The sequence below is a fragment of the Dryobates pubescens genome, chromosome Z (assembly GCF_014839835.1).
Source record: "Dryobates pubescens isolate bDryPub1 chromosome Z, bDryPub1.pri, whole genome shotgun sequence".
NCBI lineage: Eukaryota > Metazoa > Chordata > Aves > Piciformes > Picidae > Dryobates > Dryobates pubescens.
Genome location: NC_071657.1, coordinates 54,652,548 through 54,669,489, shown reverse-complemented (window position 1 = coordinate 54,669,489; position 16,942 = coordinate 54,652,548). Strand labels below are relative to the sequence as shown.

Genomic DNA, 16,942 nt, shown 5'->3' with positions numbered 1-16,942 from the left:
TTATAAAGCTATCAAGCAGTCAAGGCCATTTGGAACAGACACCAGTGCCTTAAAACAGTTAAGTCAGTTCTAAGTGCTTTGTAGGCAACTGATCTGTAATGTACTTGTCCCCACTTTACTCATCAAATGAGACCCATGGGATGGATTTCTTTTTAATTCTGTAAGATGGAATTAATTTGATGTCAAAACTCTAACTGATCAAATGTGCCTTACTGCACTATAAGTGTGCCAAATCTGGATTTACAGCCAATCATTCAGTTATTAGTCACTTCAGGGTTATTCCCTTGGAAGTTTTGCTTGGTTTTGGTTTCTCTTCTTGACTGCCTTACATAGTGCTTTCCATTTCTGTAATTTCCTGTCCCTTTCTGTTGAAAATCATGTGCTAGGTCCTGTAGTTTCGGTGTATTTTTGGTAAGCTTTAGTTTAATGTCAGATGATTTCAGCAGTTTAATTCGACATCTGCACATTAGACCTCCTGCCTGTAGCCCTGCTACTGGCTCTTAACAAAGACAAAGCCCGTTTTGTATTGTATTTCAGTTGTTATATGAGACTGGATTGCTTTTTGTTCCATCAGTTTATGCAGTTTTATATGTGGAGTTGATGAGTTGTTTCTAACTCATTCTTACATGCACTTTAGATATGATGAAAGAAATTTGTGTGTGTGTGTGTGTCCATCCCTTTCTGGTCTTTTGTGTGAATTTTAATTATTTCATTCTAAGTATTTGGGCAGAATTGTGGGTATTTTGCCTTCTCCCATAGTTCTTTTGTCTCTCAATATCATTTTAAGTTGCTTTTGTTAATTTATCTGTTGGGTTTTTTCAATTTTTTTTTTCCTTTTTCCCCCCAAAGTGTCTTTAATGTTAAGCATAGTGTTCTTTTGCTATGAGCTACTGTGACTTTCACACTGTAATTTTAATCCTACTTTCTGACCTCTGGAACTGTATCTCTTCCTTTGTTGGTCAGTGGTTAAAGTTCATCCTTTTGTGCTGGCAGTGCTTTCCAAGTTGTGGTACTGGCATTGCATGGAAGCACAGCATTGCAGCATAGTATGGTGCTGCAGCTTCTGCCTTGTGTTAAGCTGTACTTTCAGCTGGGAGACCCAAAGCCTGATTAAAATTCTGGTGCCACTTAAGAGCCAATGCTCAGCTGATTTCCATAGTTCGTGATAAGTGGAATTGCTTGTCCATACTCATTAAAACAATCAATGTCAGGTTTGCCTGGAGGGGTTTTGGTAACAGAGGGAAGGGGCTGCTGGCATGGGCTTCTGTGAGAATCTTCTAGAAGCTCCCCCAGCTCCTACATGGCCAAGACTGAGCCAGACAGCACCTCTTTAATGATATATTTAAGAGAAGGAAGACCCGTTGGGTTAGTCCCTTTGTTGTGGGCTTTCTTTTGTTTTGGAGAAGAGTGTGTGGAATGTGAGAGACACAATCATGCAGACACTGACACCGAGTCAGTGAGGAAGGAGGAGCAGTCATGCCCCTTCAGCTTGTGGTAAGAGGCAGGCTGAGCCTTTGCAGCTCTTGGAGACCAACAGTGGGGCAGAATCCAGTCCATAAACTGTGAAGGACCCCACACTGGAGCAGGGGACTGATCCCAAAGAAGAGCATGACTCTGGGAACCTTACTCTGAGGCAGCCCATTTTTGTGAGAATTATGAATCATATAAGGGACCAGTGCTGGTGGGAGAAATTCACAGTATCACAGTATAACCAAGGTTGGAAGAGACCCCAAGGATCATCAAGTCCAACCTGTCCCAACAGACCTCACAACTAGACCATGGCACCAAGTGCCACGTCCAATCTCCCCCTGAACACCTCCAGGGACGGCGACTCCACCACCTCCCTGGGCAGCCCATTCCAATGACGAATGACTCGCTCAGTGAAGAACTTCCTCCTCACCTCGAGTCTAAACCTCCCCTGGCACAGCTTGAGACTGTGTTCCCTTGTTCTGGTGCTGGTTGCCTGGGAGAAGAGACCAACCCCTTCCTGTCTACAACCACCTTTCAGGTAGTTGTAGAGGGCAATGAGGTCACCCCTGATCCTTCTCTTCTCCAGGCTAATTGTCATGGAGGACTGTCTCCCATGGGAGGGATGCAGTGTTGCCACAGGGCAGGACTGTGAGGAGTTTTACCCATGAGGAGGAAGGAGCAGCAGGAATAACACAGAGCACACTGGGACTGATCGCAGCCTCCATTCTCTGCCACTCTTGTGCCACTGTGGAGCAGGAGGTAGCAGAGCTGGGCTCAGGAAGAAGAGAAGGGCCTGGGCAGGAAGGTTGTATTTAAGATCTAGTTGTATTTGTCAGTGCCCTGCTCTAATTCAGGTGAATTGGTAGTGGTTTTGTTTAAACTAAACAGATTTTTTTAGTTTACCAAAATCAAGTCTGTCTTTTCCTCATGACCACAATTGGTGTCTGTGTCATTTCCTATCCTTTATCTTGACCCTCAAGTCTTTTTGGTATTTTCTTCTACCCTTTCCTGCGGGATGGGGAGGAGTCAGTGAGCAGCTGTGCGGTGCTTTGCTGCTGGCCTGTTAGTCTCCAACTACAACACATTCCTGACTTGTTGAGGGAAGGAGGTATTTTCCAGTTTAGTTTATTTAACAATACTGTAATCTAACAGTGGAGTATGGAATAACAGGTGAACAGAGAACAAAGGGAAGAATGAGAAAATAAACCACCAAAAGGATCTGCAGGTTATAGGGTGCTTATTGCAATGCTGCTGACGGTGATAGAGCACTGCAATGAAAGTTTGGAGAACATAGGCCAGTCTGCTACTTTTAACCCACAATAAGGCTGATATCTTTCAAAAATCTGTTTCTTATAAGTGTTTTCTTCTCTTTTCTTTGTTTAGGTATCATGCCAGTGTATCATAACATGTTTGCACTCATGAATGAAGTGGAGAGAATGTGGTATCCCCCAAATCACATCTTCCACGTTGATGAAGCAACCAGACTTGTCCTAATTTACCGGATAAGGTAACCTAAATCTAATGTTAGGTGCTTGTGGTGGTAAGACAAATGATAGGTATTTGAACTATATTTTATATAAGAAGTTATGGACAGATTGTTGGTGATATTTGGATAAGAAATAGGTAAAAGAATGAAAGTTATCAGAGCAGGTTTGAATAACTTACTGTATTTATTGCCTCTATACTATATGTTTGCTGTGTCACATTGAAAAAACAATGAAAACTACATATTCAAAGTAGGTAACCAACAACAGAAAATACATCAGAAATAAAATTAATATTTTTCCTAATAGTGATACAAATCATCTCCCCTGAGCTTGCCTGTTTGAAATTAGTGGCAGTTCTGAAGTTCAGAATTATTATCCTGTGTAGTCAGATACATCTGCAACAGAACCTTTTTTCTCAAAACTGAGTTTTGAATGTGGACATCTAAAAGCTACACTTGATTTTGCATATGTAAAAGATTTTATTTATTTGCATTGCATAGTGTGGCTTGAGTGTTTCTTTAGGAACGGTCTTGAAGGAAACTGGAAAGTTGTAACACAATTCCCTGTATTCTGATAAGCGAGGATAAACTTGCAGAACAACTTGTTCTTGTACAGCTACCAGTACAGTATACCACCTGGTATTGGTAAGTGAAGGTATCTGTTTATTAATGTTAGCTTAAATATTTCCTTTCAGGTTTTATTTTCCCCACTGGTATTGCAATGGCACTAACAGAGCATATCGGTATGGCATTCTTCGAGGTGCAGAGAGCCCTGTTCTTGATGATCTTGTCATGTCTTACCTATTTGCACAGGTATGATTTGATTGATGATTATTTTTTAGTGCAGGTTGGTAGAAGTTGTTAGCATTTCTTCCCTTTCGTGTTGTCTGATGGCAGCTGTGTAGGCTATTTTGATAGCTTGAAGCCCACTCAAGATGAAAGTTAAATTCTATGTCATGTGTATTTGGTGAGGTCAGATGTCAATTATGAAGAGAGCAGGGAGTGCAAGGCCCTTTTCGTATGCCACTTCCGTGTGGAAGTGTCTCAGTGAGACTTAAATTTTGGACTGACACAATGTAGAGCAACATCCTCCCCATGTGGACCTTTCCAAGATTTGAAACAAAAATGTTTTGAAAACAGTGTTTCTAAGAGTGGTGGTAGTGGGCACCTGTTATGTGCAGTTTTTGTGGATGAAGAGGTTAATTCACAAGAATGCAGTCTTAAAAAAAACAAACCACCAAACAACCCTCCTCCCATAAAATCCCAATCCCAAACAAACAAAACCAAAAATCCACCTACCTGCCATACCCGGAAAAAACTCTAATTAATGAGCAGGAGTGCTACAGATTTAATTTGCTGTCTTGTTTTCTCTCACAGTGGCGAGCTGATTTTTTGGATGGGTGGATACAGATGCCTGTTACTCATGAGACTCAAGAAGAATGCCTTGGAATGGCTGTTTTGGATATGATGAGAGTGGCCAAAGAAAAGGATCAAACGCCATTGGCTATTTACAATTCAATGAGGTGACTCTATACTTCATAACTGTATCACATCTCTTCGATATCTAAACCAAATATTTTTGCACGATTTATTTTAGCATACTAATTCTATAAATTTGTCTGTATGTAAACTAGTAAGTAATAGCAAGTCTGTGTCATGGCCTTTCATGTTTTTGGGTGCATGAATTTGATTCTTTCAATAAGAGCTAAGGCAGCAGATGCTTATGTGAGAAAGAATGTCAGCTGTAGGTAGAAGAGGTAGAAGAGACTTCTGGAAGTCATCACATCCAATCCCCTTGTAAGATCAGGGTCTGAAGCCTTATTTTCTCCAAGCTGGACAAATCACACTCCCTTATGCCTCTTCTGCCATGTCCTGTGCTCTTAGCTATCTTGGGCAGATGTGTGCTGAGCTTGCTTGAGTTTATCACTTCGGTTTGATTTTTCAACATAATCAGTATCCTCTCCAGGTGAGTTAAATGTGGCCCAGCTTCATGCTTCATGTTTGTCTTTTAATGGAACCTAGCTGGAAGAGTGAAAACCATGAGGCAATGAATTGGCCAGCTCATTGCAGGTGACCGTTCAGTCTTTTGCCTCTTGACACGAAATATGACTGTCATACTGAAAATTCAGAGAGAACCAACCCGTGTTGTATTCTAGCACCACTATTTTCAAGCCAGGAAATCTGTCCATGTAGTTGCCCCTGTTGGTGTAGTATCTTCTTTCCAACTTCTACCCCAAACGGAGCAACTGTGTAACTTGTTTCCTTACCTTATAGCTTCAGTAATGACTAGTGCAGGCATGTCTGGATCTATGGAGATTGCATTATGTAATATATGTTGAAACTGAGGGGGGAAAATGGAAAACAAAAGAAAATACATGCTACAGACTCAGGAAGGGATCCTTGCTGTTCTACAGTAAAAAAAATAAAAAGGTTGTTTGGAGCAAAGTATTTTCGTTTTAACTTGTTTAGCACAGAACCAGTTATTTGTTATATTTAATGGATAAAAATAGTGGGTTTTCTGCTGATTGTGTATTCACAGCTACAAAACGTTTTTGCCTAAATGTGTGCGAGCTAAAATCCAAGACTACCACATTTTGACACGAAAAAGAATAAGATACAGGTTCCGCAAATTTATACAACAGTTCGGCCAATGCAAAGCTACTGCCAGAAACCTGAAACTTAAGTATCTCATAAATCTGGAAAACCTTCAGTCTGCCTTCTATTCAGAGGTTTTTGAAGTAAAAGAGCCTGGTGGCGATCCTTCTGGAGAGGAAAGTTTTGCAACCATTGTAATAACTGGAAATGGTGGAATTCAGTGCTCAAGAGGAAAACTTAAAGACTGTGAGACACTTGCAGAGCAGGTAATTCTTTATTGTAATGTTTCTGCAGTTCATCGCGTGGCAGAGTGATTAGCTGGTATTAGAAGTTCTGATTTACATCAGGTAAATCTGACAGGTGGATTTTACTTCACAGTGATGATACGGTTTCCATATGGCTGAGGCTCACAGAAATGTATTGAGTTATACAGGGGTTTAAAATTAATTATTAATTGAAGTATTGAAAGAAAGTCAGTACCTGAGCATGCAATACCGCTGTGCTTGACAGACGAAAAAGTCAGTCTCGGACCTTCATTACTGTAACAAAACAAACAAAAAACATCCCTGAAAAGTAATGAACCTGCCCCCAGGTGTAGGTAAAATACATGAATTCCTCAAATTCTCTTTGACAGCAGGATTTTAAGGACTTCAAAAAGCAGATAAATTTCCCTATACCTCTTTCCTGGTGCAGTTAAACTCCTACCAGGTTCTGAGCTAGCAAATGTAAAGCAATGTTTCCATGACTGTAGCGTTCAGGAGTTAATCATGTGCTGCTACGTTTTATCAATATTATTTCTTTTGTGCAGTTTCCCAACCTGACTATTCATTTTATTGAATTTGCCAGAATATGATACAAATTCATTTTGGTATACATTGAGAGCGTGCAATGTTCCAAAGGCAAAATTAAAGCCTAAGTGGAGCACTTATCAGTTATCAAAAATGATTGCATCCATTAGTTTAATAGTTTTGATGCATGGCAGTCAAGGCCAGGCTACAAAATGTTGTATACATACAGTGTGCTGTAATAATGTATAAAAACACAATTATTATTTCTTAATAGTTAATAACATCTGATTACATACCCATATTTTTAAAGTGAGTTGTTCTTAGAGACATTAGGTCCAGTTATGTTATGCGTAATTGTTATGTATCAGCCTTCCATCTCTTCTGAGTTGTTTATAAGTGCCACTTGTGCTGGCAGATTTTGCAGTTTCTAGTTTGATGCATACTGCAGTGTTTTGTGCCTGGCAACCAGGCTGCATATAGTTTTACTGGTGAGTAAACTGGTTATGAAAACTTGGTACATTGTAGACTCAGAATGGTTTGGGTTGGATGGGACCTTAAAGATCACGTAGTTCCAAACCCCCTGCTGTGGGCAGGAACACGTCCTACTAGACCAGGTTGCTCAAGACTCCATCCAGTCTGGCTTTGGACACTTCTAGGGAGGGAGCATCCACAACTTCTCTGGGCAATGAGTAAGGCTGCTTTTAAATGTGATCATAACTCTTGTTTCATCAAACTATATTGATGAAATTTTATTAAGATACTGAATTGAAACAATTTTTTAACTATTACTGATTACTGAGGACAGAAACAACACATATAAATTAAATTGTGAAGAAATTTGTTTTGCCAGTTCACATTTCCAGCAACCAGATGAACAAACACAGCTCCAGGGACTTCAGTGTCCATAAAGTCTAGCTGATACCCACTTACAGCCTTGATAATTACACCTATTTATGTGTTAGGATATGCTTCCAGCTGTTTAGATGAAGCATTTTAACCTGAATAAAATCTGCCTGGTTTGAAAGTATGATTTTTAGACAGATAAATTTATCTTTATTTGAGGATGTTACTTAACATCTGAAATTGTACTGGAAAACAAAGCAAAGTGTGATTTATGTGACATAATAATTTGACTTGGTAAAGACTGAAGGATGTGGTACAGAATATCACAGTGTCAAAACCCACCTGAACTTGCTGTCAAAGGAAGACTTGCCTGGACTTTCCCATGTCATTGGGATAGATGCTACAAGTTACTTAGTGATGACCATAGCTGATGGGAGGACCTTATCCTCTGAGATCCTTTTTTCATTCATACTTTCTTTTGGTGGCAAAATTTGCAGCTTGTATCGCTCTAAATGAAACTCCAAATGTTTTGGATTTGTCACAGGCTTTTTAAGTCTCTTTAATCAGGAGGTAAATAAATTCACTAAAGAAAAAACACTCTCACAAAAATAATGAAAATGTTAATTTTGATTGTTAATCCTCACCAAATACTACAGAGCAAAGAAATACCTACAATGAAAAACCAACAAAAACAACACACACCAAGAAAAAGTATAAATAAAATCAAGACGAAACCTTAAAACAACAACCAAGAAAACCACACAGAAAAGCCAGCCACTTGTATATGGTCATTTCCATTCACAACTTCCTGCATCTTTGTGCATTTTTTCAATGGATGCTCCTTGTATGGCTCTGTAATCACATAATTCCTTTCTGCATTTGTAACGGTGTATTGAACAGTTTATGGTCCTATTTGTGGCTAGCTTCCAAGTTCAGAGTTGTAGGAATTCTATTGCTGCAATTAAGTGGTGATTTTTGTAGCTATTTGTGTTATTGCTGATTATTATATGATCAATATTCATTGCAGGATTTGCAAACATACTGTGATTTTCCTGATATCATTGATGTGAGCATTAAACAAGCAAGCCAAGAAGGTTCCAGTGAGAGAAGAATCGTCACCATTCACAAACAAGACAGCAAGAATCTGGTCTGTTTACTTTGTGTGGTTGTTTTTTTTCCAAATAGATGCTGCTTTGAGCAGATTGGCTGCTCTGGTATTTCTAGTATGGTATAACAAATTATTGTGTTAATTAAGCATGCAGGAAAAACTAAATGGATTTCAGCAGTAAAAATGTGCAGGAACACTAGAGGTCTCTTTTTTCCAGAGCTCTGTGAATTGAAATGGAAATAGACATTTCTAGCTGGGGGTATTTTCTTTATTAGAGTCTTAAACCTGAGCTGGTGGTGTTAGCTATCTTCATGCCATCATGGCAAGCTGTCTGCCAGTGACCACAACACTGAAAAGGTTTTAAAATTCTCTGAAGAAATCATGTTGCACAGAAAATTTGTATTGTGATAAAATTCATGTCATTGCTTGATTTTATACATGTATGTTAAAAGTTAAGTTGTTTCAATTTGAACTCCAGCATTGTACTTGAATCAACCTTTCTAGCAGGTGTAGCTGTCACACAGTTGTGTGTTGGGTTGACCTTGTGTGGATGCCAGGTGTCCTTTAAGGTGCTCTATCACTTCTCCTTCTGAAATGAACAGGGGAAGAAAAATGTAATGAAAGTCTCATGTATTGAAGTAAGGACATGGAGAGATGGCTCACCAGTTACCACCACTGACAAACCAGACTCATCTTGGGAAATTAATGTATTTCCAATCAAATAAGAGTAGGATAATGAGAATTAAAACCAATCTTAGGAATACCTTCTATCCTCAACACCTCCCTTCTTCCCTGGCTTAACTTCACTCCTTTACCTCATCCCTTCCTCCATAGGACAGGGAATGGAGTTCATTACACATCTGTATAGCTCTTGTCACACTCTTCCACAGTGCCGGTGTGCACTCTCTCCCATGGGAGACAGCCCTCCACAAACTTCTCCAATATGGGTCTTTCTCACAGAATGCAGCCCTTCATGAGCTACTCCATTGTCAATCCCTTCCACAGGGTGTAGTCCTTCAGGATCAGACCACTATAGCATGGATCCCTGCTGGGGTCACAAGTCCCGACAGAAAACCTGCTCCAGTGCAGGCTTTCTATGGGGGTCACAGCCTGCTTCCGGCATCCACCTATTCCGGCTTGGGGTACTCCATGTGCTGCAGGATATCTTTGCCCCTATTAACCTCCGTGGGCTGGAGAGCAACAGCCTTCCTCAATATTGTACTTGAGTCAACCTTTTTAGCAGGTGTAACTGTCTTTTTCATGGGCTGCAGGGGAATCTGCTCCAGCGCCTTGATCCCCTTCTCCCTCTCCTTCTTTACTGACCTTGGTGTCTGCAGTGGTGTTTCTCTTCATATTCTCACTCCTCTCTCCAGCTGAAGTTGCCATCACACAGATATTTTCCACCCAACTAAGTCTTACTATCCCAGAGGCCCTACCACTGTTATTGATGCCTTGCCCAGCAGTAGGTCTAGGTCCCATCTTGGAGTCAGCTGGCATTATCTGAACTGAACATGGGAGATACTTCCAGCAGCTTCTCACATAAGCCATCTCTGTAGGCCTTCCAGCTACCAAAACCTTGCCACACAAACCTGGTTCAAGTTGTCTCTTCATTTATCTCCACGATTGCTATGTTGGCCTTCAGGTCTTCCCATCTCTGGCATTTGGATGACTGGAGTAAAAGCTGTGTACAGCTTGTGTACTTATTTGCTGTAAAATAATTTTTAAAAATTAAAAAATGCTTCAGTGAGCATTAACTAGTATTATTGTCTAGGTATTGATGTGTTTTTTTTTTAGAAAAGGCATTTGGTTTACTGCCATTTATAGTGGAATTTTGATTCACACTAGTTTCCTGAAATCGTAGAATGGTTTGGGTTGGAAGGGACCCCCAAAGGTCATCTATTCAACCCCCCCCTTCAGTGAACAGGAATGTCTTTCACTAGATCAGATAGATCAGAGCCTTGTCAAGCTTGATATCTCCAGAAATGGGGCCTCAACTACCTCTCTGGGCAATCTGTTCCAGTGTTCCACCACCCTCATGGTAAAGAAGTTGTTCCTAACATTCACTCCAAATCTGCTCTTTGTTAATTTAAAACCATTGGCCCTCATCCTATCTCTAGAGGCCTTTGTAAACAGTCCCTCTCCAGCCTTCTTGTAGGTCCTCTTCAGGTACTAGAAGGCCACTATTAGGTGTTCTTGGAGCTGTCTCTTCTCCAGGCTGAACAACCCTAACCTGTCCTTGTAGGAAGGGTGTTTCAACCCCTGATCATCTCTGTGGTCCGCTGGACCCACTCCATCAGGTCTACATCCTTCCTATTATGAAGGCTCCAGAGCTGGGCACAGTAATGCAGGAGAGGTCTTACCATAGCAAAGTAGCAGTGTCACCTCTCTTGACCTGCTGGCCATTCTTTTGGTGCCGCCCAGGATGCAATTGGCCTTCTGGACTGCAAGTGCACACTATTGGCTCATGTCCAGCTTCTCATTCACCAGAACTCCCAAGTCCCTTTCTGCAGGGCTACTTTCTGCCAACTCATCCCCTAGCCTGTGCTGATAATGAGAATTATTCTGACCCAAGTGAAATAATGAATTTGAAATTCTTTCAAGGCGTTGTTCAAACACAAGAGTAGCTGGAATACCTGTGATGTGCCTCTGTTATTCTGAGAGCGTAATGATACTTCTGATTGGTGGAGGAGGCTTCCTTAATCTTGAGCTATCAACATTCTCTTTAAAAATTCTCAATGGTGTTAGTTAGGTACCTGGCTCCATATGCTTCTTAGGGTAAAAGTGACTATCCAACAGCTTGTCTAAAACAGCTACTGAAAAGCAAGGCAAAGCAGGGGGAAAGTGCAGTAGCTGCTGTTCTGCTTATGGTTTGTTTGTGGACAGTTTACAGACCAGAATTAGTGGATATGTAAATTAGAATTTGGGACTTAGTTTAACCTGTTACACAGCTGGTAGAATTCATTACAGAAATGTACTGTACACAGTTACAGGATACATGGAATGATTAAGATAGCTGATTTTCTCTTTGTGTGGGGTTTCTGATTGTGTTGAAGCAACTGGAAAGATAGTTGTTTCCAGGTCCTCTCTTAGTAAGGAGTTTGAAGACACTAAGTATATCCTCAGTGTCATGGGCAAATTTGTTCGGCACAGGGAATGCAGAACTGTACAAACAGTAGTGAAAATCAATCAGAATACCTTTAATACATGCATGCATCTTTTTTACCATTACCATATCCAGAAATTGTGTTGCCTATTAAAAACAGAAATTCTCTCTCTCTCTCTCTGTCTCTGTCTCTCTACCTCCCTGTCCCTCCAACCAAACCCCACTCTCTTTCCCACCCTCAACCCATTCCCCCCGGCAATTTAACAGGAGGCTGAATTTCAGTCATTAAGAGAAGCTCTCTCCTTTGTATCATTAATTGATGGATATTACAGATTAACTGCGGATGCTCACCATTATCTCTGTAAAGAAGTAGCACCACCCTCAGTCCTCGAAAACATCCAAAGCAACTGCCATGGACCAATTTTGTAAGCAATTGTTTAGCAATATAACAAGGCAATACTATTTTTGAAAGAATAATTTTAGTTTATTGTGGGCAGTGATGGGCATCTTAAAATGTGTATTTATTTTATTTATGTAACATAAAATTCTTTGTATTTTTCCCCCTCTTATTTTTGTATCACAAAATTCAGTACCTTGAAGTATTGTAAAAGGAAAATGGCAGAGAAGTCATGGTGCTGATTTTACAGAATTATAGTTACAATTATGGTAGCAACATATAGTGTTGTAAACAGAGGATCTCATGTTTTCCCCACAGCCTTTAATAATCTGTGTTGCCAAAGAAAAAAAAGGCAGATTCAGCTAACTCTCTCTTAAGTATTTCAGCCAGAACTGTAGTGAACTGTTAACCAGTTTTTAAGGAATGTTGTCTCCTTGCTTTGTTGTTGTGGGTTTGTTTTTTCAGAAGAAGAATTTAGTGCCTTCATTGACTTGTTTATTTGTTTGTTCTTTTTTTTAATCGCTCATGTAATATTCTTATCATTTGCAGAAACAAACACAGGAGGCTAGAAATATTTTGTTAGGCAGAATAAATGGGTGTTTGCTTTAGCTGCAGAAAGCTTGACAAATGGTATATGCAGGATCAGTTGCATGAAAGTAACTCTGCCTTTTCATATAATGCAGAATAGTTACATAGATTTCCCAGTGACAGAAAAAATAGCTACTGTAACCTTCAGAGGATAGAAAGGAGGAGAGGGATGCAGACTTATGCACTTCCAATCACAGTTCTTGCACTAATGATTAATGTTGTGAATTTACCCTTCTTTAGGACTGTTTAGAAGGATGTGCAATTAGCCTAGACTTTCCTAAGCCATTCTATTCATCATTCCTTGAGATGGTTAGAAATCATTAAGTCCTCTTTGTTTGTAATTTCTGTCCCAAGTTAAAATGACCTTTGTCACCCATGCAAATATTTTGCTAATTTAGCTTGTTTATTAGGACATTGAAAGTCGTATCATAAGCTGAGGGGGAAAAATACCTTTTCAGACTGTAAGATTTCTCATCAAACAAATAATTGTGGTGGTTTTAGTGTTAATAGTTTTTAATATGCTGCTTTCTCTGCATAAGGAGCCACTCTAAATACTGGAAAATAAAGAGACAAAAAGATTAACTGAAAGGCAGCTTAAAACTTCAGCGTTTGAATTGTTATTTTAGACATCTGATAATAGTGCTCAGTGGCTGATCTCTGATAGGCCTGGATTTTGAAATGACTCAATATTAAATGTTTTCTTTGTGCTGTAGCATGGACTTTGCTATCAATAAGCTGAAGAAAGCGGGTAATCAGACTGGTTTCTACGTTCTTCGCTGCAGTCCTAAAGACTTTAAAAAATACTTCCTCACCTTTGCTATAGAGGTTTGTATCTTGCCTTACATAGTACCTATGTAATCTTCATTGCATTATATTAATGAGCATGGCATAATCAGTAAATTATTCTGAATTTTCTTGTCAGAATGTTTGTTTGATGTGTATATTTCATAGCTACTTCTTTCAGATCAGACAGCTTTCAGGGTCTTGTTAAAATCTCCAAACACTTGTTTGGTGGATAGTTGCTAGTGACACATACCATATGCCTAGGAGAACAAGATAGGAAGGAAGAGAGCTTGAGAGTTGTCGGGTTGGTGACGTGGCTCTTAGGGCTGTAGTAAATATTTGGGCTATTGAGTGGTTTGCAGGTTGGGGGTTTTTTGAGGTGTGGTGTGGGGGTTTTTAAGTTGAATTTCCGCCAGTCTATCATACTCTCCTTCCCCATCCCAAACAAGGCTCCTTTAGACTGAGTATGCAGTTTTTGGTGATCTGATATGTAGCTAAAGGAACAGATGTACCTCTGCTCTGCGAGACTGCAGTTGGTGATAATACAGTGCTCTAATATTTCTGTTACATAATTGTATGGTCTTTTTTCAAGGAAGGGCTTCTTCTTCATTAACAGATCTATTTACAGGTTTTTAAATAGGGAAGGTAATTCATGGGGTTTCACACTGGTTTGTAGCCAGCTAGCGAGCCTGCCAAATACTTTCAGCAATATGTACATCTCTGAAAGTGACAAAATAATGTTGATGTGTGAATGGAGAAGTAAACAGCCATTTTAAGATCAGTTTCACAGAAACTTTATGTCCTCTGGTGAGGTGTTTGATAGCGAGTTTTAAGAGATCAGTCCCTGAGCAAGCATAGAGTCAATCAGGCTTGTGAATTAAGTCTCCTACTAAGTGACCTAGCCATAATTATTTTGTTGTTGTTCTGAGTCAGTCTTGGGAAGCTTGTAGAAGGCTTTTTGGATTCAGAATTTGTCAAAACATTTTCCACACTGTTGATATGAAGGACCATGAAAGCACTGTTAAGAGCCTCTCTTCTTTAAAAATGTTTAATGGGATCTTTTCAAGACTCAATGTAAAAACAATTCAGTGCATATTGTAAACCTGTGTTGGGAGCTAATTGCTTGGAATGGTACTGTAGCTGAGAGAAAAATTAAAATACATCTGAGATCTCCAGATGCTTGCCAAAAGAGCACAGAGCGTGAGCATTTGGGCTAGCACTTGCAACAAAATTTTGGTTTGATGTTACTGGATGTAAAGGTAAAGCAATTTGCATTGCTGGCTCTGAAGGATTTTTCCTAGGATCCATTACCTGTTTTCCTCAGCTCCATCTTTGCAGATTTTGTAACATTTGTTTTCCTTAGCATCATCATGCTAATTACAGCGATGGCAGTAGAATCATGGTTTCTCTGAATCAGTGTTACACAGGGAGAGCGTGATACCAAGCATACCTCCTCTATCTGGTAGAGTGTTATTTATTAAAATAAGCCTTCAAATACACTATATTGATCCAGTTTGTTTTAAAAAAAATCTCTGCAGCGTGAGAATACCACTGATTATAAGCACTGCTTAATTACAAAAAACGAGAATGGAGAATATAATCTTAGTGGAACCAAGAGAAGTTTTGCTAATCTCAAGGATCTGTTGACCTGCTACCAGACAGAAACTGTCCGTTCAGACAGCATAATTTTCCAGTTCACCAAATGCTGTCCACCAAAGCCCAAAGGTAAGGGAAAGATTATTTCTGAACAGAAAGATTTCTGACTTTTAGATTAAAGATTATAAAACAAATCAACATTAAATGACTCTTATGTAAGCAGAAATATGTTCGTGTGAGTTGTTTGTTCATCTTTGTGGTCATAGATTTCCATCCTAGTGTCTGTCTGCCAAATTTTACTTTGTTAGAAGATGGTCTTCCAGAAAGGCTGCGCCAGGGGAGGTTCAGGCTGGATGTTAGGAAAAAGTTCTATACAGAAAGAGTGATTGCCCATTGGAATGGGCTGCCTGGGGAGGTGGTGGAGTCGCCATCACTGGAGGTTTTCAGGAGAAGACTTGATAGGGTGCTTGGTGCCGTGGGTTAGTTGCTTGGGTGGTATTGGATTGGTTGATGGGTTGGACGCGATGATCTTGAAGGTCTCTTCCAACCTGGTTTATTCTATGTATGTAAAGAATCAAGGTTCACAGCTTCGCAGTTTCAAGCAAAATGGTTTCTCATTTGCAGTGGATTGTGTGCAGCAATACAGGTGTTTCCATGTCTTCATAAGGAAAGTTCATCTTTACTGAATTAGGCCCACATCGTAGGGTAATTTCAAATTATTTTTAGCAATGAAAAAATGTAAGTGGAAAACACCTCCTGCCAGAGGAGAGGATTTTCCTTGAATTTATATTTTTGCCTGGCATTGATGTTCATGGTCTCTTTCTCCTTTATGAATTCTGGTAACATCTGGTCCTTTTTGGTTCTTTTAAGTAGTACTAGTTAGTTAATATTTTTCTCTATCCAAATCCTAATTAAAACAAAAATTTGAGAGAAGAGATTATTAGATATCACTTTCACCCCTTTCAACTGTTACTGAAATTAGCCAATGGATGGACAAGCTTAGAAAATATTTGGCAAGTAAATACTTACTCATATTACAGAGAATTATTTTGTAAGTGTATTTCCATTGAAACAAAAAATGTACATGCATCGGATGTATGAGTTACTAAATAAATAGGCATTGCACATGGGTGCGCAGATATACCCACAAATAGGTCTCTATCAGCTTTAGTTTTACTAAGAGCTCTACTTTGTGGAGAGCCTTTTTACAAAATTACATGAAGAATAGTTGTTCTTGTCATTATCAGGCAAGGAGGCACTAAAGTATTTCTGGGGCAAGAATATCAAAAAGCTTTAAAGAGGCATCAGAAAAATGTGCACATTTTTAACAGAATGACTTCATGATATAAAAGAAGGAGGTGACTTAAGTTCCCTTTTTCAATTCACGGCTGTGACTGGAAACACAGGAGAAATTAAAATGTAAAAGGAGGAAAGAATTTTCATAGTGTTTGCCAAAAGTAGGAGTACGTAACGTAGCAGAGTCAACCTAAGTACTTTTGCTGCCTGGAAAAAAAAAAAAGACTTTGAATTTGCTTAATGAAATGCTGTTTAGCTTTTTGAATAAACTGACCTCAGGGTGGTATCTTCTTTTTGTTAGAGTTGCTTCTCATTCATAATCCTTCGGAAGCAATATTGGTTTTTACCCTTGTTTTTCTTTTCCCCACCCTCTTTTTTCTCCTAGACAAATCAAATCTCCTGGTTTGCAGAAGCAATAGTATTTCTGATGTACCTTCATCACCCGCACTACAGAGGCACAATAATGTCAACCAGATGGTCTTTCACAAAATCCGGAATGAGGACTTGATATTTGTAAGTCCACTTGTTGCTTTTTTCACTGCAGATGGTTGGGGTAAAACAGACAGAAGCTGAAAAAGACTCCAAATATGTTTAAACAAGCCTTATCTCAGCTAGGAGATTTTGCTGTAACCTTTCCTTAGATTTGTGAGAGAGAATAAATGTATTTTTAGTTTAGTTTAGTTGAGTTTCCCATTAATATAAGTAATTGCGTTTTGGTTTGCTTTTTAAGAATAAGAAATGTCATTTAGACTGCAACAGGAGTTGTTTTCTTTACATCTAGAGGGATGTTTAAATACATCTTTAACTAAAAGTCTTTCCTCTCTGGTTCTTGCAGCGATGTGTTTTCTGAGATCCTTAAGGAATCAATACAAAATAGGCAAACATTTAA

At 39.4% G+C, this 16,942-nt stretch overlaps 1 protein-coding gene across 1 annotated transcript in view; it reads left to right on the top strand.

The window, feature by feature from the left end:
- The window catches only part of JAK2 (Janus kinase 2), a 48,329-nt gene that overhangs the window by 4,855 nt on the left and 26,532 nt on the right, over positions 1 to 16,942 (top strand). The window contains exons 2-10 of the mRNA XM_009899816.2: positions 2,854 to 2,977; positions 3,652 to 3,769; positions 4,334 to 4,479; positions 5,496 to 5,817; positions 8,210 to 8,329; positions 11,661 to 11,818; positions 13,092 to 13,203; positions 14,700 to 14,886; positions 16,439 to 16,566. Of these exons, the coding sequence (XP_009898118.1) occupies positions 2,854 to 2,977; positions 3,652 to 3,769; positions 4,334 to 4,479; positions 5,496 to 5,817; positions 8,210 to 8,329; positions 11,661 to 11,818; positions 13,092 to 13,203; positions 14,700 to 14,886; positions 16,439 to 16,566 (1,415 nt within the window). The remainder of the gene's footprint in view (positions 1 to 2,853; positions 2,978 to 3,651; positions 3,770 to 4,333; positions 4,480 to 5,495; positions 5,818 to 8,209; positions 8,330 to 11,660; positions 11,819 to 13,091; positions 13,204 to 14,699; positions 14,887 to 16,438; positions 16,567 to 16,942) is intronic.